The following is a 21,947-nucleotide window of genomic DNA, read 5'->3' as shown; positions in this document are numbered from 1 at the left end:
GGCAAAGAGGGGGGAGGTGTGGGGGCCTGGGGGCCCAGGTGCTGCCCAGGGTCCAGAGGTCAACTGGGACCTGCCCTTTCATGCCAGATGCTTGCACTTCGATTGCTGGCCAGGCCTAGGGACCGCACCCATGCACAAAATTTGTGCACTGGGCCCCTAGTATATATATAAAATTATGTGGCACCCCTGAAACTAATGTAATGTTATATGCCAATTACAGCTAATAAAAATAAGAATTTATAATCAAATATTTAAAAAAGAAAAAAAAAAGACATTAATCATGAGCTTGCACTGGAACCTACAATGGAAGGCACCTTGTGGATCAACCAGTGATTTCATTTATAGCTACTGAGACCCAATAAGCGCCATTGACTTTCTCAAGGCCTCGCACGAGAGACTTAGGGACTAGATTCCTGACTCTCACATATGCTATAGATGTGGCTCAATGGCAATACAATTTCTGTTTGTTGAATGAATCACCCATTCAGTAAGAAGGACAAAGTAAGACAAAGACTCCCAGGAATAGCCCTGTCAATGAACACTTTCCCATACTTTAATTAAGTAAATGAAAGATTTAAGCTGAGAAAGCTATTTCAATGGCTGTTAATTGGACTCTAACCATCAAATGAAGATTTCAGGGACTTGATCCCAAACAAATGAATCCTTCTCAGTCCAACATTAAATGGATTCTTTAACTCCACCTCCTATTTATTCTTCACCAAGCCTCTAATTGACAGTAAGAACAGTGGAAGCCAAGGAAGAATTCATGGGAGGATTAACTAGTGGTAAGAGTGAGCTTTAGCATAGCTATATCTTTGGCTTTGTGACCTTGGGCTTTTGGGAGCTTATTGCTATCTCATGGGGTTGTTGTGAGGATTAAATGAGATTGCACATGCAAAATATTTACTGCAGTGTTTGGTATAAAGTAACCCAGTGGCCGAAACCGGTTTGGCTCAGTGGATAGAGCGTCGGCCTGCGGACTGAAAGGTCCCGGGTTCGATTCCGGTCAAGGGCATGTACCTTGGTTGCAGGCACATCCCCAGTGGGGGGTGTGCAGGAGGCAGCTGATCGATGTTTCTAGCTCTCTATCCCTCTCCCTTCCTCTCTGTAAAATATCAATAAAATATATTAAAAAAAAAAAAGATGATTGTTTACCTGCCCCTTTTCACTTTAAAAAAAAATAATAATAAAAAAATAAAAATAAAATAAAATAAAATAAAGTAACCCAGTGATTTTCAACTAGTGTGCCACAAGAATTTTTTTTTTGCTATTTTATTTTTTATTTTTATTTTATTTTATTTTATTTTTTTAAATAAATCTTTATTCAGATTATTACAATTATTTCTCCTTTTTCCCCCCATAGCTCCCCTCCACCCATTTCCCACCCCACCTTCTGCCCTTACCTCCCCCCCACTGTCCTCATCCGTAGGTGTATGATTTTTGTCCATTCTCTTCATGAACCCCCCATACCCCTTTCCCCCTGAGAATTATCAGTCCACTCCCTTTCTATGCCCCTGATTCTATTATATTCACCAGATTATTCTGTTCCTCGGGTTTTTAATTCACTTGATTTTTAGGTTCGCTTGTTGATAGATATGTATTTGTTGTTCATAATTTTTCTCTTTACTTTTTTCTTCTTCCTCTTCTTTAAGAATACCTTTCAGCATTTCATATAATACTGGTTTGGTGGTGATGAACTCCTTCAGCTTTTTCTTATCTGTGAAGCTCTTTGTCTGCCCTTCAATTCTGAATTTTAAAATATGCAATACTACTAGCCCTGGCTAGTGTGGCTCAGTTGGTTGAGCATTGGCCAATGCACCAAGAGATCGTCAGTTGGATTCCTGGTTAGGACACATGCCTGGGTTGCAGCCTTGATCCCCAATAAGGGGCATGCAGGAGGCAGCCTATTGATGTTTCTCTCTCTCATTGATGTTTCTCTCCCTTTCCCTTCCTCTCTCTCTAAAAAAAAAAATCAATAAATTCTTTCTGATTGGTGTTTCAGGCTTCTTGGTATATAGCACAATGGAATACTATGCAGCTATAAAAAGGAAAGATCTATTACCCTTTGAGACAACATGAAGGGGCTTGGATATTTTTATGCTAAGTGAAATAAGCCAGTCAGAGAAAGACAAATACCACATGATCTCACTTATATGTGGAATTTAATAAACAAAATAAACTGACAAATAAAATATATCCAGAGCCATAAAAGCATGCAACAGACTGATGAATCACAGAAGGAAAGGGGGGTAGGAAGAGATTAACCAAAGAACTTATATGCATATATGCATAACCCATGGACACAGACAATAGTGCTGTGAAGGCCTGGGGAGGGGACAGGAGTGGGGAGGAGGGATCAATGGGGGTGGGGAGGAGCAAGGGGACATCTGTAATACTTTCAACAATAAAGATAAATTTAAAACACACACACACAAAACTATCCAGTAACTCACAGTCTCACTTAGAAAAATCCAAAAATATCAATAAAACATATTTTAAAAAAACATTAAATGCCTGACAAATTAGTCAGGGGCAATGACCTCTTTTCCCTTAGATAGTCAAATTAAAAAAAAAAAATGACAACAGCCAACACAACAATAGCTGTCCAGTGTGAATGAATCAAAATTATACCTTTTTTTATTCAGATCGGCAAAAACTGTATTTTTTGGTGTGCCACAGAATTTTAGTAATTAGTTTATGTGTGCCATGAGATGAAAAAGGTTGAAAATCACTGTAGTAACCACACAATAGTGCTTTATTTTTCAGAAAAGAAAGACCTATTACAGCAAGCAGCTACTTTATAACTTGATGGTTATAAACACAAGTTAATGGTAGAAAGTTCCGAGTTCAAATTTGAGCCCTGTCACTCACTAGTTGTGCATCTTTAGCATTCTACTTAACCTCTCTGTATTTCCATCAAAGGGGATTGATAAAACTATTTTTCTCCATAAGATATTAAGAAAATTAAGTAACATACATACAAAGCATTCAGTACAATAGTATGCACTAAATGTAATTTGCTGTTAGTAGGTAATCAGCCCCTTTCTCAAGAGCCTCTTTGGAGAGGATGCCCCAGGCTTGGCTGCTGGGTGTGGGGGAGGGACCCACTCAACTTGACAAAGGCCTGCAACAGAAGCTACCCAAAGCCCTTGTGTGTGCTCCCTGTTTCCTCTCTCAGAGGGTCATTTCCTTTGTATTCCCATCATTTCCTCTTATTCTTACCAGTTCACAACCCTTTATGGTGATTTGGTGTTTGGCCCTTGTGGGATCAGTTTCCAGACATTTCCTGATACCTTTAGGCTCTGTCAGTTTCCTTCTTTAAGGACAGTCTGTTTTCTTGTGCTCACCAGAGTCCAGTGAGGCAGCTTAATTCATCCTCATGTCCACAGAGGGGCAGCAGAGTGTGGTAGAAATAGTTCTGGCCTGTGTATAAGGACAGCTGGGTTTTAATTTCCAAAGCTTGCTTGGGCACATCACTTTCCCACCCTGAGCCTTAGTTTCCTTGTTTTTAGATAGAGTGCACTGGACTAGACTGAAGAGCAACCTGAGGTTCCAGATATCTAACTAGTTGCCTGTTGTGATCTGTTTACTTTTAGGGTGAGGCCTTTGATCTAATTTTATATTTTTCTATTTTGTTCTTAAAGACCAGAAGGATAATGAAAAAATTAGCAATCTATTTAAGCAGCCCTTGTAGAGGATAGGAGATTTTTAGTATTACTCATCCATGTGGGTGAGTGTCAGAGATCAGCCAAGGGGATTGCCAAAAGCAACTCATTCATTGGTCAGCATCAGCTAGAATGCTCTGGGCAGCCAGTCTTTCTGGAAAATTCATAACTCAGGTGTTGCTTAAGGTTTTTTAGTTGCCTTCTAGCCCATACAGAGAGGAGACTCCCTCCAGAGGAGAAGCTGGGCTAAACCAGAGGAGGCAGGAAAGAATCTGGGGGTCAGGGAACAACTTAATTCAACTGCATGTCCCTGGTGTCTGGCACACTGTTGGCACTCTCTAAATGTTTCATTGACTGGAATGAAAACATTCTAGGGCATCTCTGTTGCCATCCTACTTTAATAAAAGTGATTACAGCCAAGTCAGTTCAGTTCTTTTTTTTTTTTTTAAATTGAAATACATTTGACATACAGCATTGCATAAATCTGAAGAATACAACATGTTAATTTGATACATTTATATGTAATATGATTGCATTGTAGCAATAATTAGCACATCATGTTCCATAATAATCATTATTTTAGTGGTTGGAATAATTAAGTTCTAGTCTCTTAGCAAGTTTGATGATTATAATACAATATTGTTGTACATTAGATCTCTAGAGCTTATTTACTACTCATTGCAATGTTGGACCTTTAAATAATATCTGTCCTACCTCCAACATACCCCAAGCCCCTGGTAACCACCATTTTGCTCTCTGTTTTTTACAAGTTTGGCTTTTTTAGATCCTACACATAGATTTTAGTTATTTAAAACTATTTCCCCATGACTATGTGAGGATGATTTTCTCTACCCTCAAGGGGTTGTTTTGACCAAGAAATGACTTAAGTACATATAAATGTGCTTTATGTAAACAATGTCCTACATGTATAAGGGGTAAAAGATAAGAAAGCTGATATACCATTAAATTTTCTCCTTCCTATCATTTTATTACCTAAAATTCAGAGCCAGTTTTTTCACTGACCATCTTCTCTTCAAAATAGTGAAGTTAAAACAATGAGACTCTATACATCCATGGGATGCTAAGCTCTTTTCATTTTGAATAAAAATTATGTGATGCTTATAAACATTTCTCTGTCCTAAAATAGCCTGCATGAGTAAATGGTGCTTACCCCTGTGGTAGTTGTAGTTTATTCCTAAGGTGACTTCCAGCCTGGTGACTCCAGAGGAAGACAAGGCTCAAAAAAAAAAAAAAAAAAAAAAAAAAAGGCTTCAAGCAGGTGTTCTGCTTTATGTGACATCATTTCCCCACTCAGTGCCTTGCAAAGGGTCTAGGAGGCTCACTGTCTGAGATAATGAATGCAGAATTGCACAATGGTTGTCTGTATACATTGGACCACCACGTGATGGCAGTAAAGTCAGTTGAATTCATTCTGTTCTCAGCTTCTTTCACAGCCCTGCCTCTGGGTCTTCAGATCAAAGAATGTGATTCACGCTTAATTTCCTTGTTTCCATTTTCCACACTCGGTTTCTTTCCATAAACCTCAGCATCGGTTTTCTTTATCCTCCTCACCTTCAGTGAGCATTTATCTAGCCCTATCTACTCTAGAACGATGCTGTATTCTAAGCCTTTGTTTAGAAACAGAACATTTTAAAATGGGGCTATTAATACTGTAGCATCCATTTCACGGGGCTCTCATGAGGATTAATGAGGTAGCTAAAATATTTAGTACAGGGCTTGCACCCAATAAATGTTAACGATAACTGTTATTAATATTGTTATTATTATAGGTTAGACTGAACCAGAAGATTTTTTAACACCATAAAATAGGTTGCAAAGGTAGGAACCAGAAGGAAAACCAGGGACAACTCCACATCCTAGGAACAATTCTCTGATAAAGTTATACTTATAGGTGTGAAAATATATGTCTGTAGTCTGTGTCATATAACTTTTTCAAATCATTTTTACCAAGTCCCAACCAGGTGAATTAGTAGAATTTACAAACAAATATATATTTCCAGAAAAGCCCCTAGCATTGCATTAACCACAATACTGTAAATGTTGATTTCCTTTCACCTTTCATCTGAAAGCTAGACCAGTTTGGGCTAAGGATATGGTTTGGTTCAGGATGTTGCCCACTAAACTGTGCATCGGAATCATCTGGGCCTTCTCCTCAGAGATAATAATTCTATAGATCTAGAGCAGGGCCTAGGAATCTGTATTATAAAGCTCTCCCCAGATATTTTTTGTGAACTAGTGGACTAGTTGAAAAGTGTTTAGCTGAGAGAAAAGGAGCTGAGAAGTGTTGATTATTCTTGGTGCTGTTCTAAGTGCTTCATTATTTGTCATGTCATTTAACCTTCACAGCTGCTCTGTGAAGTAGGTGTGTCACTTCCATTTTACCCGCGGGGAAGATGAAACTCAGAAAGGTTAAATGACTTGCCCAGAGGTTCAGTTTGTAAATGACAGGGCATGTTTTCAAAAACAGTTCCCTGTAACCCTCATCCCAGGCTCTTCTTCCTGTATCACATGACTTTTCAAGCACACAAGGGCCTGTCCTAGTTCCTACCTCCTGACTAAGAGGGAATCTTGGTCCAACACTTTATCTGGCTGCTTTCTCTTTAACAATATTCCTGCCTCTAGCTAGGACTTGATGAATGAATAAAACAAATGAAAGAAGATTAAATGAGATAATGGATGGCAAAGGTGCCTTGTAAATTATTAAGCACCAAACACACATTGGGTGATATTATTTGTGGGATTGGTTGCTATCTAAGGACCTTGGGTCCCAGGAAAGTCCCTGTGGTCTATATCTCTTGGCCAATGGAGCATGCATAGAAACAGCTGATGCTTAAAGCTGGACTTGTTGGTATAGGGCTAAGTCAGTGGCCAGAATGATGGTGCACCTGCTCCTGAATAAGTCAGCTTGCCAGGACTGGCCTCCTTACATTCATAAGTATTTTAAAATTATGTCAAAAACAGATAACAGTCACTCAATAAGCACATCCTGGACTCTTACTGTATATAAGATGCTGAATGATGCTGTACATAATTCAGTGAATTCAGGAATAGTCTTCAATGACCTTGTAGCTTATTTAAGGAAACTATATATATGGACATTTAACAAATACAACCATAATAATGCCAATCCCAAACTCTAATTATGTCAATCATTAGAAGGAATAAATACTGCTAGCTAAGACACACAATGAGTAGGATCTATCTTCTTTTCCTTAGTATCACTTTTCATTTGGATTACCAAAAACAGCCCCTGACACTCTCCCTATTCCCAAAGATACTGCATACCATTCCCTTAATTGGTCTGCAATTCTATGGCCAAAGTGATGCTTCATAAATGCAAATCTGATGTCATTCCCATTCTTTAGCAGTAATTCCCCATTGCCTTCAGGATAAAGTCCAAACTCTTTAACATGGCCTGTAGGAAACCTGGCCTTCACCTCCTTCATCACTCAATTTTTTTCTCTTGTCCAGCCACCCTGCAAATACAATGTATCTTCAAATCTTTGAAACCTTTCATACTTTCTTTCCTTTGTTAGAAATACTCTTCTCCCCTTCCTTGCCTAGCTAACTCCTTACTTTTCTTTGAAAACTCCTTGCCCCCTTTAATCTGATTTGATATCCTTCACTTATATCCTCCAATTACCCTATGTCACAGTACTTGTCAAACCAGCAGTGTATTTACTTGTCCCACTTCCATTTATGGCTACCTTTCATTCATCTGGTTGGTTGATCTTACCTATGTGAGAATATGTTTAAAGAATTTACCACAGTGTCTGGCACATGGAGGCATTTGACCAATATTAGCTATTACTATTTCAGTTCCAGACTTAATTAGCTGAGGAAGTTCAAGTGGATGCAAGCAGAGACTTATTAAGCAGATGTTAGAGGAGAGAGGTCAATTTCTTAGAGAACAAGTATCCTAGAGAACTCATGCTGACTAAAAGAGGCCCAACACTTGATTAAGTGGGTTTTGACCTGTCTCTTTGGGGAAAGTATCTGTCTTAGTCCATTTGGGCTAATATGACAGATACCAAAGACTGGGTGGCTTATAAACAACAGACTTTTTCTTTAAGTTTTTTAAAAATATATTTTTATTGATTTTAGAGAGGAAAGGAGAGGGAGAGAGAGATAGAAACATCAATGATGAGAGAGAATTGGCTGCCTCCTGCACACCCCCTACTGGGGATCGAGCCCACAACCCAGGCATGTGCCCTTGACCGGAATCGAACCTGGGACCCTTCAGTCCGCAGGCCAACACTCTATCCACTGAGCCAAACCAGCTAAGGCTACAACAGAGATTTATTTCTCACAATTCTGGAGGCTGGGAAATCCAAGATCAAGGTGCCAGCAGATTCAGTGTCTGGTGAGATCCTACTTCCTAATTCATAGATGGTCATCTTCTTGCCATGCACTCACATGGTAGAAGGGGGCAAGGGAGCTTTCTGGGGTCTCTTTTTATAAGGGCACTAATCTCATTTATGAGGGCTCTGCCCTCATGACCTAATTACCTCTTAAAGGCCCCACCTCCAAGTACAATCACATTGGGGATTAGATTTAATTTACAAATTTTGGGGGACCCAAAGCTCTTTGAGGAAGCTGCTCCAGTGTAATTGGTGGGCTGTACAAAGGATAACACAGAGTAGTATGGAAGTTTTTTTCAGGAACAGGTGGGGATCAATCTTGAGAAAGACCCAGAAGCACAATTTATTTTTTTAAACATTTAAATCTTTATTGTTGAGAGTATTACAGATGTCCCCGATTTTCACCCCTATTGCCCCCCTCCACCTGGTTCCTGCCCCACCCCAGGCCATCACCACCCTACTGCCTGTGTCCATGGGTAAGATCTTAGGTTATTCTTTTCCCGTTCCACCTCCCTACTTCCCTCTGAGACTCATCAGTCTGTTCCATGCTTCCATGCACTAATTGTTTTATTCACCAATTTATTTTGTTCATTAGATTTCTTGTTCATTTATTTTGATTTTTAGATTTAATTGTTGATAGATATGTTTTTGTTGCCATTTTCTTGTTCATGTTTTTTATCTCCTCCTCCTCCTCCTCCTCCTCCTCCTCCTCCTCCTCCTCCTCCCCCTTTTCTGCCTCCTCCTCCACTTCAGCTTCCTCCTCCTTCTTCTTTTTCAATAATGCTGGTCAAAATTTCATATAATACTGGTTTGGTGGTGATGAACTTCTTTAGCTTTTTCTTTGTGAAGCTTTTTGATCCTCAATTCTAAATGAGAGCTTTGCTTCGTAGAGTAATCTTGGTTGTAGGTCCTTAATATTCATCACTTTGAATATTTCTTGCCACTCCCTTCTGGCCTGCAAAGTTTCTGTTGAGAAATCAGCTGACAGTCGTATGGGTGCTCCCTTGTAGGTAACTAACTGATTTTCTTTTGCTGCCTTTAAGATTCTTTCTTTGTCTTTAACCCTTGGCATTTTAATTTTGATGTGTCTTGGTGTGGGCCTCTTTGAATTCTCTTGTTTGGGACTCTCTGTGCTTCCTGGACTTGTAAGTCTATTTCTTTCACCAGGTATGGAAACTTTTCTGTCATTATTTCTTCAAATAGGTTTTCAATATCCTACTCTCTCTCTTCTCCCTCTGGCACACCATAATGCAAATGTTGGTATGCTTGAAGTTGTCCCAGAGGGTCCTTATACTTTCTTCATATTTTTGGATTCTTTTTTATTTTTACTCTTCTGATTGGGTGTTTTTTGCTTCCTCATATTGATTTGATTCTCAGAATCCTCTACTGTTGAATCCCTGTAAATTTTTCTATATTTCAGTTAGTGTATGCTTAATTTCTGACTGGTCCTTTTTCATGTCTTTGACCTTCTCACTAATATCCTTGAAAGTCTCATGAAGATCCTTGAGTAACTTTATAACCATAGTTTTGAACTCTGTATCCAGTAGTTTGCTTGCTTCCATTTCTTTCATTTGTGACATGTTTCTTTGTCTCTGCATTTTGGCTGCTTCCCTGTGTTTGTTTCTATGTATTAGGTAGAGCTGCTATGTCTCCTGGAATTGGAAGAGTGGCCTTATATAGTAAGTGTCCTGTGGGGCCCAGTGGTCAACCTCCCTAATCACCTGAGCTAGGCACTCTAGGTGTGCCCCTGTGTGCGCTGTGTGCACAGTTTTGTAGTTGAGCCTTGGTTGCTGTTGGCATCTCTGGGAGGAGTTTATCTCCAGGCCAATTGGCTGTGAGGATAAGCTGTGACTACAGTCAGAGAGCTGCTGTGTAGGAGGTGAAGCCCAGTTGTGAAGTAAGGCAGTCTGGTGCTAGTACTGGGTCTTGGGACTTTTATTGGTAGGTTGGGGCTTGCTGTTACCAATGCAGCTTGTTTGAGAGATTTTAGCAAAGTCTGAAGCCTGAGCCAGGACAGACTATTCATATGGAAAAGTTGTTGCAAACAGCTTGGGTGGGGCTGCAAAATGGATTGGACAAGTTCTCAGTGAATCCTCTAGGTGGGGCAAACAGTGTGCTCTCGGCTGATTGAGGCTCAGATATGGATGCCAGTCAACCCTACAACAGGGGAGGTTCTAGCACAAAAACAAGGACCCTTGCAAGCACCCCTGATTGGGAGAAAGCCGCCCCTGAGTTCCTTCTCTGCTGCCAGATAGTCTAGTTCCTACTTGTAAGTGTCTGGGTCCCCCAGAGGCAACTGGTGCTTGAGCTCAGAAGTCTTGAGTCTGAGTTTGTGCACCAGCCTTTTAAAAGGAACAGCTGGGGCTCCAGCAACCTCCATGTCTCTCAGCCCCAATTCCTGCTGGTTTTTATAGCCCATATTTACCAGGACTTCTCTTCCCAGCTCTGGAACCCTGGGATGGGGGTCTGGTATGGGGCTGGGACCCCTTTTTCCCACACAGGCAGCCTCTACAGAAACAATCTTTCTCCCGATTAAAAAAGTGGCACATGTGGGTGTCAGACCAGCCCATTCTTCACCTCCACCCCTCATACCAGTTACAATGTGATTTCTTCTTTACTTTTCTAGTTGTAGGACTTCCATTCAGCCAGCTTTAAGGCAGTTCTGAATGATGGTTGTTCTGTATTTTAGCTGTACTTTTGATGTGGTTATGGGAGGTGGTGAGTGCAGGTGTTTACCTACAACACCATCTTGGTTCTCCAAAAGCACATTTTAAATTGGCCTGAGATATGGTTTTTCCCCTAACTCCCCGATTAATAGAAATATGAGCAGATGAGCTAAAACTCAGGCTAGCTATGCAAGGGATTATATAAATGAGAAAGATTGGTTGATGTATGAAGATCAGTTAGAAGCAAATGCTCAATAGTGGTGGGGAAGATTTCAATAGAAGGACACAATTTTTTTGGCAAAAGTGTGTGTAAGAGAAAAAAAATCAACTATATCAGAGTACCTCTGTCACCATGAGGATTACTAAGTGCTACCCTGACTTTTTAGAAAGTACTCTGGTTTCTGCTCTTAACCTTAGAATATTGGGTTGGACCAAGATGGTGTTTACCACTCATAATGTACTTTCTCCCTAGAAGAATTGACTGAACCAAATAATCACTTTAGCAATAAATAACATGTTTACCTGAACTAATGAAGTTTTCAGAAGATGCTTTTTCCTTCTTTGGCAAGGCAACCTGACAGATTCCTGGAATCTCTGGCAAGGAAATCTGATAGGTTCCTGGGCCTCCAATCTGGGCTCCTGTTGACACCCAGCCTGGAGAGTGAGAAGAATGTTGTTCACACGGGTTTGGCTATCTTTTTACTGTAGGCTGCATGTGTGTGTGTGTGTGTGTGTGTGTGTGTGTGTGTAAGGGTAGGGCATTTGGCAATTGACCTTGAATTATTTGGCTTTGCTTCATCTCTGATGATTATTCATCTATGTAGAACCTAAAAGAGAAAATTCTCTGATCATTTACCTTGGCTGCATTGAAAATATTTTTATGTTGCTACCTATGGAGACCCTAAAGTCAGCAGTATCTCTCTCAACAGATGGGACTATCAGCATCTTCCAAACTCCTGCTGCTTATTTAACACAAAATTCAGGTCCCAGTGACAAAAATATGTTAAGTAAGCAAATAGCAACCCACCCTCTCCCTCCCCTCAACCATACATACCAAACAGCATTTTGGAGGCAAGTTGTAGTCCTGGTTTCATAAGCTTAGATGATGACACAGCGATGGGAAGAGCAGCTGGATTTTCTGAGCTGGCTCCTCTTTGGAAAAAATAATACCCTCCTTAATAAGAGGTCTGTGGAAGAGCTCAATTTCTGCACTTTTCAGCCCATATGGACCATGTTTTTTAGTGTTATAATCTTCTAATGTTCTTTAAGCAAACCATCTTCCTTTCTTCCCTTCCTCTTCCACCAAACCCATTGACCCTCCTTTAGTCTCTTTCTCCTCTTTGATCTTTTTCTGGTCCTTTCCCTCTCTGTTCCATAGAATTCCAAAGGAAGCTTAGATGTCTCTCTGTAGCTGATAATATTGCCCTGAGGGTCAGTGCAGGCAGCCTGGTTTAATATGATGAAGGCTGTGAAGGCCACCCCCTCTAGTTGGCTCCAAGACAGACATATCTGCCTATCTGCCCTGCCCCCCTGCTCTGGGTGGTGAGATTGAGTGTAATATGCTGGTTCCCATTGCAGGTCCTATTCCATCCTTGGGGTAAATCCTTATTTTATTTGGCCTATCTATGTTTAGAGCAGTGTCTCTCAAATTCCCTGGTTATTGGACTATAGTAGATGAAATAACAGATGTCAATTTTTTTATTTGAATTCTACCTGAAACACCACCCAGCATCCTGATTCCTTGAGTTCCTAGATTTTGAATATAAATTTTATAAGAATACAATATCCTCTCACATCCTTAAACTGTTTGTTTATATTCTCAAGAAACATTTATCTATATCCATTCTTGAACTACCTCAAAGCTCCCAGCTATTCTACAGTTCTTATCCCCTCCATCACCCTCTCCCCGACCAAACTAATATTTGTGGCTTCTTACCACTGGTCTTGAGTCACAAGCATACCTTTTTCTGGAGTATCAGCTCTCAACCCTTGATATTGGCAACACTTGCATCAAATCAAAACTTAAAATATCTGAAAATTCCATTACATTTACTCTGTCCTGGTCAGTTTTAGAGTGTTAGTGGTCGTTATGTGCTTGTCGTTTCTCTACTTCCCTGTCTTTTCCTCAAACCTTTCAGGGGCCTAGAATTCCATCAGATGATTCTCTAAAAGGGAAGATGTGAGAAACACAAAAGACAGACTTACCTCTCTCTCTCTCTCTCTCTCTCTCTCTCTCTCTCTCTCTCTCTCTAGGCTTTAATAAAAGAATTTAAAGTTCATAGCAAAATTGAGGGGAAGGTACATATTTTCTATATGCCCATTGCTCCCACACATGTCTTCCTATTATCAGCATCCTGCACCAGACTGGTACATTTGTTATAACTGATGAACCTACATTAACACCATTATAATCACCTAAAATCCATAATTTACCTTTAAGGTTCACTGTTGGTGTTGTACAATCTATGTATTTAGGCAAATGTATAATGACATGTATCCATCATTATAATATCGTGCAGAGTATTTTTACTGCTCTATCAATCCTCTGTGCTCTTCCTATTCATGCCTCTCCACACCTCCTAACTCATGGCAATCACTGATCCTTTTATTGTCTTCATCTTTTTACATTTTTCAGAAAGTCATACAGTTGGCATACTATAAGTATGCAGCTATTCCAGATTGGCTTCTTTCACTTACTAATATGCATTTGTGGTCCCTCCATGTCTTTTCATGACTTGATAGTTCATTTCATTTTGGGGGCTCTGAATAATATTTCATTGTCTGGATATGCCACAGTTTCCTTATCCATTCACCTACTGAAGGACATCTTGGTTGCTTCTAAGTTTTGGCAATTATGAATAAAGTTTCTATAAACACCTGTGCGCATGTTTTTGTGTGGACATAAGTTTTCAACTCCTCTGGATAAATACCAAGGAGTGCTATTGCTGGATCATATGTGTAGGTATTTCTCTCTTTCTGCGTCCAGCATGGCTAGAGAGCGGGTCCAGTTCCTGAGTAGGGGCGGCTGGGGATTGAGAAATAAAAGAAAGAGACAAGACACAGAGATAGAAGGAAAAAGTTGGGACCGGATGGGACCACCGTCCTCTTCTGATGGAGAGACAGGGACCCAGAGCCAATCCAGCGAGTTTATTTTATATCCCAAATACCAGGAAGTTTCACCAAAAGGTCAAGACAAAAGGAGATTATTTGCATTCTTTAGTAGGCCCTGAGCATTCCTGGTGCTAGGCTGGATTTAGATATCAAAACCACTTCCCCACACCATGGGCTGAAATGAAGGTCAAGCTGACAACACCCTTGCCCTTTCGGCAAGGCATGTTCCCAGGGCGTGGCTTTGCTGACTCCACTGGGTTCAGCTGACAATAATTAAGGAATGCCCATGTGCCTTCCCAGGAGCTGTCTACACATATGTATAAGTATGTTTAGTTTTATAAGACAGTATCAAATTGTCTTCCAAAGTTGTCTCACTCTCTTTTTATGCATTCCCCCCTTCCTCAAAGGAGGACACATTTCTTTAGATTAGTTCATTATTATTCTTGGATTCAAACTGGTATTCTGAACATGCCCCAGCACAGAGAGCCTTTCTTTTAGACTCTTCAGACTCTTTCCCTCTCTGATTCGCAACCCTGAACCCACACCAATGCTAGGCCCCACCAAAAACATTTGTTTGTGGCTAATTTCTCCCAGTAGCTTAGCATGATCCACTAACACCTAGCCAGATACCAAGTGCCTGAAGGGAATTAGTCTGGGGCTCTAGGGAAGGGGGTCAGTTTAAGTAGCAGCCACTGACAATTTGTTCTCTAAATAACAGAGATGTAATAACAGAAGTTAATGCTGAATCAAAATAAATAGAGTTAAACTTTAAACCAATTTGATTTGAAACTTGGAATAAAAGCAACATGTCTTGATTTAAATGCCAGATCCACTGTTGAGTGATGATTTAATAACTTTTATGAGGAATCTTGTCACAGCAAATTCAACACTGGGATAGAATGACTCATTATAGGGTGTTAGAAATGATATAGAGGAGTACAAAAAGGAACATTCTTATCTCAGGACTCACCCAGAATCTTTGCATAAAGCTAATTTGCAATTAGGACCTCTTCTCTCCCCAATCTTTCTCTTCATTGATACCTATGAATGTATGTAGAGATAATCTCCACATGCAATATCAGCTCACATTCAACCTGAAAGGTAAGGCATCAATGAGCCTGGCTATTTATGAAAGGGACCTCAAGAACTCATCTGGTCCTATTGCTCTGTCTCTAGGCAGGCACCTAACTATTTTGTCCTATTTTAAGGGTGATGGAGTGTGTTCAAGTGAGGTTAAGAGGTTTCTTCAAAGATTTCAGTCTCCTGACTCCAGTGCTTCCTCCTCAATAAATGAGGAAACCTTGTGACGTCTCTTTTCTTGACCTTCCCCAGCTTCCCTGGGCTAACATACTAGAATGCTTGATGCTGACCATGCTCCAGTTCCAGCGAGCTTCCCAGGTCAGTAACGAACCACACACAGCTGTTTTTAAGGGAGAAGATTCCATTCTGTTGGGCTAATCATTCAGTCATCAAGATTCATTTTGGAGATAATTCCAACGTATACATATCTGGTGTTTGCCTAGAAGAGGGTAGCTCAACCTTGAAAATGTTGACATTTTTTGGCCAGATAATTTTTTGTTGTGAAAGGCTATTGTAGGTGTTGTTGAATGTGTTAATAGCATCCCTGGCCTCTGGTTATCTGGTCTCTTCATATAGTACAACTTCCTCCAGTCCTTTTTAGGTTAATCTTCCCAAACCATACCTCTAATTCAGTGGTTCTTAATGAAAAGCAATCTACCTCTCCACCCCTGGGAACATTTGACAATGGCTGTCAATGACATTTTTGCTTTCCTCAACTCAGGGGGAGGAACAAGTTGTGAAAATCTAGTGGTTGGAGGCCAGGGTGCTACAATGTGCAGGACAAACCTCCCCACCTTACTCCCATACAACAAAGAATGTTTTGGCCTAAAATGTCAATAGTTACAAGGTTGAGAAACCTTGCTCTATCATATCATCCTCTGATCAGAAATGTTTCATTGTTCCCCACTACTAGAGGTAAAGATGACAGATTTCATGTCCCCTCACCCCCGGTCTAGATTTAGCTTATTATTTGTCAACAACACCTTTTCTGAAACAATACTGAATGCAGTACTTTTTCTGAAACGTATGTTCTACTTTCTCACTTATATAACTTTGCTCACACACCAATCACTCCTGCTCCCTTGAATGCTCACTTACCACTACTAAAGTAAATTTGAAATGCTATCTCATCTACAAAACCTTGCCTGAGCCTGAATTCTCCCAGCTACAAATACTTTCTCTTTCTCTGGATATCCCTGTGGTATTTTATTCATATGCCTTTCAAAGCATTTATCACATTCATAGTAGAAAAAAAATTTGAATTACAGGGAGCTTTTAGAAATCTCACCAGTAAAATTACCTTCACTTAGAAAAAAATGAAAATTGAAAGAAAAAGGTGGATTAGTTAAAGGTATCAGATTTTCCTATAAAATTTGGACCAATCTTGTGCCCTTGGCTCTACTCTCTTGGCATGGTTGAAATAAATAACCATGGACTTCAAGTCTTGGTATTCAGGTCTCAACTCTGATACTTGTAAGTTGGCAAAGTAATTTGCCTTCCTGAGACTCAGTTTCCTCAACTGCATGAGGAAATAATCATGGCTGTTATGAGAATAAAATAAGATGGTATATTCAAAGTGTCTGGCACGTAGTAGGTACTTAATAAGTATTTGTCAGATGAATAGAAGTATTAGCAGTACTTCAAGGAATAGGATATAGGGATGGATGATAGTTATGGGACTTTATTATAAGGTTACTAGAGGCCTGGTGCACGAAATTTGTGCAGGGGGGGTGTCCCTCAGCCCAGCCTGCACCCTCTCCAATCTGGGACCCCTTGGGGGATGTCCAACTGCTGCTTTAGGCCCGATCCCACAGTCAGACATCCCTCTCATGATCTGGGACTGCTGGCTCCTAACTGCTCGTCTGCTTGCCTGCCTGATTGTCCCCTAACCGCTCTCCTGCTGGCCTGATTGACGCCTAACTGCTCCCCTGCCGGCCCAATTGCCCCCAGCTGCCCTCCCCTGCTGGCCTAATCTCATCCACAACTGCCCTCCCCTGCAGGCCTGATTGCCCACAATTGCCTTCTCCTGCTGGCCATATTGTGGTGGCCATCTTGTGGCAGCCATCTTGTGATGACATGCAGGCAGCCATCTTGTGGTGGCCATCTTGTGATGATGTGGGGTGGCCATCTTGTGGTGACGTGGGGGTGGCTATCTTGTGGTGGCCATTTTGTGATGATGTAGGGGTGGCCATATTGGGGTGGCCATTTTGTGATGACACTGAGGCTTTTATTATATAGGATTGGAGGTAACGGGTGGTAGTTCATCGCTCCTGTTCCCTAATTTTGCAGTCTTCCATAGAAAACACAAGTTCTTCTGTAGGCCACCAGAATAGTATCCAAGCTTTCTGTGGAATAGGTGAGTACGAACAGAAGCTCTCAACCTAGAAATGTAGTTTTTAGAAGGTATGTTTTTGTTTCCATTTGCAATGGTAGTGATACAACCTCTTTGTTTCCTCAAGGAGATAACAGGTAGGGTTGTGGGGAGAGGGTTGAATAGAAGATATATTCCCTTTATTTTTTAGATTTCTCTGTGGAGCAGTCTGGGGCTTAGATGCTCTGCAGTGGCCTAATAAAAGTTTTTGTGGGGAAAATTCAGAATGCACTTGGGGTGGCAATGAGAGCAATTTGGTATTGACTCCGAGCCCAGTGATACGTGGTTATGAGTTGATTTCAGTAAGCTTTATTGACACCTTTCTAGCTAGTTTCCTACTCTGGAGCTTCCCATTTTGTTGGCTTTCTTCCTGCTTAAAGCTGTGGGGTAATGGCATGCTATGCATTTATTCCTTTTAGTTACAGAAACAAGTCTTTCCCTGGTTCCAGGGTTCACATACTTAATAGAAATATCACTGCTACTCTAATGTGAGTGATGACCTGACAAGCAAGTGAAGAAACAGAATGAGACCTCTACTGCCTTGTCTAGACTAGATTGGGATGATGGCAGAAAGGAGGGAGTTATCCAACATTGGGCCTACACCAGCACTGGCTCCTGTCTACTCTCCCATATGAGCACAGGAGATTTTGGTTGTAAGGGAGAAGCTCAGATGAGTCTATTACAAATTGATTTAGGAGCCTCCACTTTAGGTCTTGCAGGTTAAGGATCCTGTAAGAGGAAAATGGCTTTTGGAAGGATTAGAAAACCAGTAGAGGGCAGGGCACCAGATTGAGAGCAGTGAGTTGGTCTGGATTCCTGCCTCTACCCCTCTGATTCTGAGGGCATTCCTAGGGTTGTCAATTGAGGCTCACATTCCTGTCTGTGTAGTGGATGCAATAAAGCCTTCAGCCTTCCTCCCAAGGGGGCAGAAATTGAAGGTTTGTCTGTCTCTAGAATTTTCAACTCTGTGAAATTCAAAGCATTATATAAAACATCCTACTTTTAGTGAATGAGTAAGTATGTGTCTAAGGGGAGGCACAACAAGATGTGGAGGGGATACAGAACTATTGGCTGCTTGTCTCAATATGGTTTTATTTTTTTAATTAATTTTTAAATGTTGACCTAATTGCAGGTGTCCCCTTTCCCCCACCCTTTGCCCACATCCATCTGCCCCTTCCTCCCCATCCCTTGGACTTCACCAAGCTATTGTCCATGTCCATGGGGTATTCATATATGTTCTTTAGCCAGTCACTCCCATGTATCCATGCCTCTGGTTCCATTTTGTTTGTTGGTTTATTTTGTTCATTAGGTTTCACATATTAGTGAGATCATATAGTATTTGTTTTACTCTGACTGGCTTGTTTCACTTAGCATAATACTCTCCAAGTCTATCCATGCTGTTGCAAAGGGTAAAGGTTCCTTCTTTTTTACAGCCGGATAGTATTTCATTGTGCAAATGTACCTTATCTTCTTTATCCAATAATATGCTGAGGGACACTTGGGCTGTATTCTTTAGTTTACTCTTCCCAGAGTTACATCATTATTATTCATGTTGAAACCACTTTGTAGATAGTTGGATTTCTTTCTTTAAGAAGGCTCCTCTTTTAAATTCAACCCCTCTCTCTTAAAATTGCATTGTTTCCTTAGCTATTGCAGTCTGGCTTTCACCATGATTTTGGGTGGGGCTATGAAACATCAAGAAGTTACATGACTATCTGAGTCCATAAGTAAAATGCTATTTCCTCTGAAGAACTAGAATTTGATACTTGCCATAGGTGGGAATAAGGGGTTCACTTATTCATTTTAAGTACAGAAGAAAAGATACACAGTGGCAATGAGGGCCTGTGATAAAGGAATTTGACTTAGGGAGGTCAAGGAAGGCTTCACTAAGGAATGAATGATTGACCTGAGCTCCAAAATGTGGTTAAACATTGACTAAGCAAATATAATGGAGGGAAGTGTGTGTGTACACTTGCACATGAAGTAAGCAGAATGTGCATAGGCCTTATGGTGAGAAAGGCCATAGCACATTCCAGAAACACATATTATACAACTATAGCTGGTTTTTAACTTTAATTCAAAATTTAAGCCATAGTTTGGGGTGTTGAGGGTTAAAAATGCAAGCATACTACCCAGCTGTAGTGGCTCAGTGGTTGAGCATCGACCTATGAACCAGGAGGTCATAGTTCGATTCCAGGTCAGGCCACATGCCTGGATTGCTGGAAAGATCCCTAGTGGGGGGTGTGCAGGAGATAGCCTATCCATGATTCTCTCTCATCATATATGTTTATATCTCTCTCTTCCTCTCCCTTCCTTTCTGAAATCAATAAAAATGTAAAAAATGCAAGTACACCCATTTGAAGTATTGTTAGGCTAAATAACACATACTGAGTACCCACTGTTGAGAGACCATGGGAGGCATTATCAAGAAAGAAACAAATACATATGCACTGTTGAGCTAACAATCTGGTAGAAGGTAAAGGGCAGATGAAAAATATTATATATAAATATTCCTCCCAATGTTTTACCCAACATATACACACACATAAAGGGTATATAGACAAATTCCGGGAGGACTACTTGCTTGATGGGATTTGAGCCCACTGGAATTAATTAGGGAAGGCTTCCTGGAGGTGCTGAGTCCTATATAGTGGTCCGAGGATGATATGAACTGGTGGATAAAAAAGAAGATATTTCTGGCAGGAGAGTCAGCATGAATGATGACTTTGTGCAGAAAGTCTATTTTGAAGTGGGAAATTTGAGATAAATTAGTGTGGCCTGACTGGAAAAGCAAAACAACCTAACTTGGGGCCATCTTAGACTCTGTATATGACACGCCAACCAGTCAATTAAAAGAAAAATTAAGGTTCACTGGGCACCAAGTAAGCATAAATAATTGCTTATTAAACAGTAAATTGTTACAAAGATCAGTTTTGACATCCCCAACTGACTGTAGTCAGTACTAGGTTTTTCCAAGACTGTAAGGCAGGTGAAGGTTGCTGTCTACCTCTTTTCTCAGGACTCCTATGCAATATTCTAACACTGGGCATATATCCCAATTTCTGGAGTTCTATTTGCTTAAGCACTTGATTTTTTACATTTAATTGTTACTTTCATCCCTGGTAAAATAATAGCTCATAATAGCTCTCCTATATTTGGGCATCATCCTTTTCTGAGGGAAAATTCTCTGAGAGAAAATTATCTGAAACACACACACACACGCACACACACACACACACACACACACACACATACTTCAAATGAAAGAATATACCTCTGATAGAGTTTCAGGTGGTAGAGTAGAGTTTTTGAGCAGGTGACCTTTCCTATTTCCCTTCAAACTGAAACTACCCACTTAGTAGCTTGGCCTTGATTCCAATGTATATTTCCTTTCTGGATGTTGAAAAGCTAGGTTGGGATAGAGACATAGAGTGAGTGTCAAGATAATACAATTTTACCTGTCAAATCTCCTGATGATGCAGGATATTGTTCTTGGAAAACAGTCCATGCACTATAGTATATCAGTGTGGTAAAAAGTGTGGTGTCAGAATCAAGATGAGCCAGGGTTTATATTTTAGACTCTATGACTTTCAAGCTTTGTTGTTTTTCACTATTAACCTATGCCTTGATAACAAAGATAATAAGAGTATCTATCTCATAGTTATTGTAATGATCAAGGAGATGTATGTCTAAGGACCTTAGCCTTGTTCTTGACACTTTATCATTGTCTTATCATCGTTGTCATCAGTGTCACCACCACTTTCACCATCCACATCACTCTCAGATTCCTACTGTAACAGAATAACATTATAACCTCCTGCTAAAGCAAATACCAACCACTGGCAAAGGAGGAAAAGAGGACACAGGAATCCCAGTTGCATTCACTGCTTCCTACTCTTTACACTAATCCTCATGTCTCTGTCCCTGTTTCTACAGGTACCTGTAGGCTTGGTTGGGCCTATTACTGTGCTGGAGGTGGAGCAGCTGCAGCCATGTTGATCTGTACCTGGCTCTCTTGCTTTGCTGGAAGAAACCCCAAACCTGTTATGTTGGTGGAGAGCATCATGAGGAACACCAATTCTTATGCCATGGAGCTTGACTACTGCCTCAAGCCTTGAGCTTTGGCAGAAGATTGGAGAGGGTGGAAAAGAGGAGGGAAAGGAGCCTTGAAAAGAGGTACTAAGACTAGACCAGTTGCCACCTGCCTGTCAGCAGTGTAGCCTAGAGTTGCATGCTTTTTAACTCACCAGTCATTCATTTTCACTTTCCCTTAAGCCAGTGGGTCAGTGACTACTTACAAAATTCATCAAGAAATATAATTTTCTCAAATGTTTACCTAGCTGGTGAGTACCCACTAGCCCCCAAGTCCCAAAATACTCCTTTATGAAAAATAAGGAGAAGATCCTCACTTGAAATGTAACTGCACAAGGCTAGGTAAGAACACTTGAGAAGGGAGGGACAAGGAGATGGACAGGGCTGGTTCCTGCCATTCCATTCTTATGGCCCTCCCCCTAGTATTGATTGTTATCTATAAAATGCCACTGATCAAATATTTGAGACTTTCTCAGGACTATACCTTGACTCTTCCTCTTTTATCCGGCCTCTTTTCCTTTTCTTTTGTGGGAAAGCTTGTGGTAAGGGTGATTCTCAATAAGGAAAATATTAACCAAGG

The 21,947-nt window shown here is 40.6% G+C and overlaps 1 protein-coding gene across 1 annotated transcript in view; it reads left to right on the top strand.

Moving 5' to 3' along the window:
* LHFPL1 (LHFPL tetraspan subfamily member 1) overlaps positions 1–21,393 on the top strand; it is a gene marked incomplete at both ends in the record, with an annotated part of 64,029 nt that extends 42,636 nt beyond the window's left edge. Inside the window, one exon of the mRNA XM_080652122.1 lies at positions 21,212–21,393. Coding sequence (XP_080508248.1) covers positions 21,212–21,393 — 182 coding nt within the window. The remainder of the gene's footprint in view (positions 1–21,211) is intronic.
* Between the last annotated feature and the right edge of the window lie 554 nt (positions 21,394–21,947).

This window comes from Plecotus auritus (assembly GCF_963455305.1).
Source record: "Plecotus auritus genome assembly, chromosome: X".
Classification (NCBI taxonomy): Eukaryota; Metazoa; Chordata; class Mammalia; order Chiroptera; family Vespertilionidae; genus Plecotus; species Plecotus auritus.
This window is presented reverse-complemented; position numbering and strand designations above follow the sequence as displayed.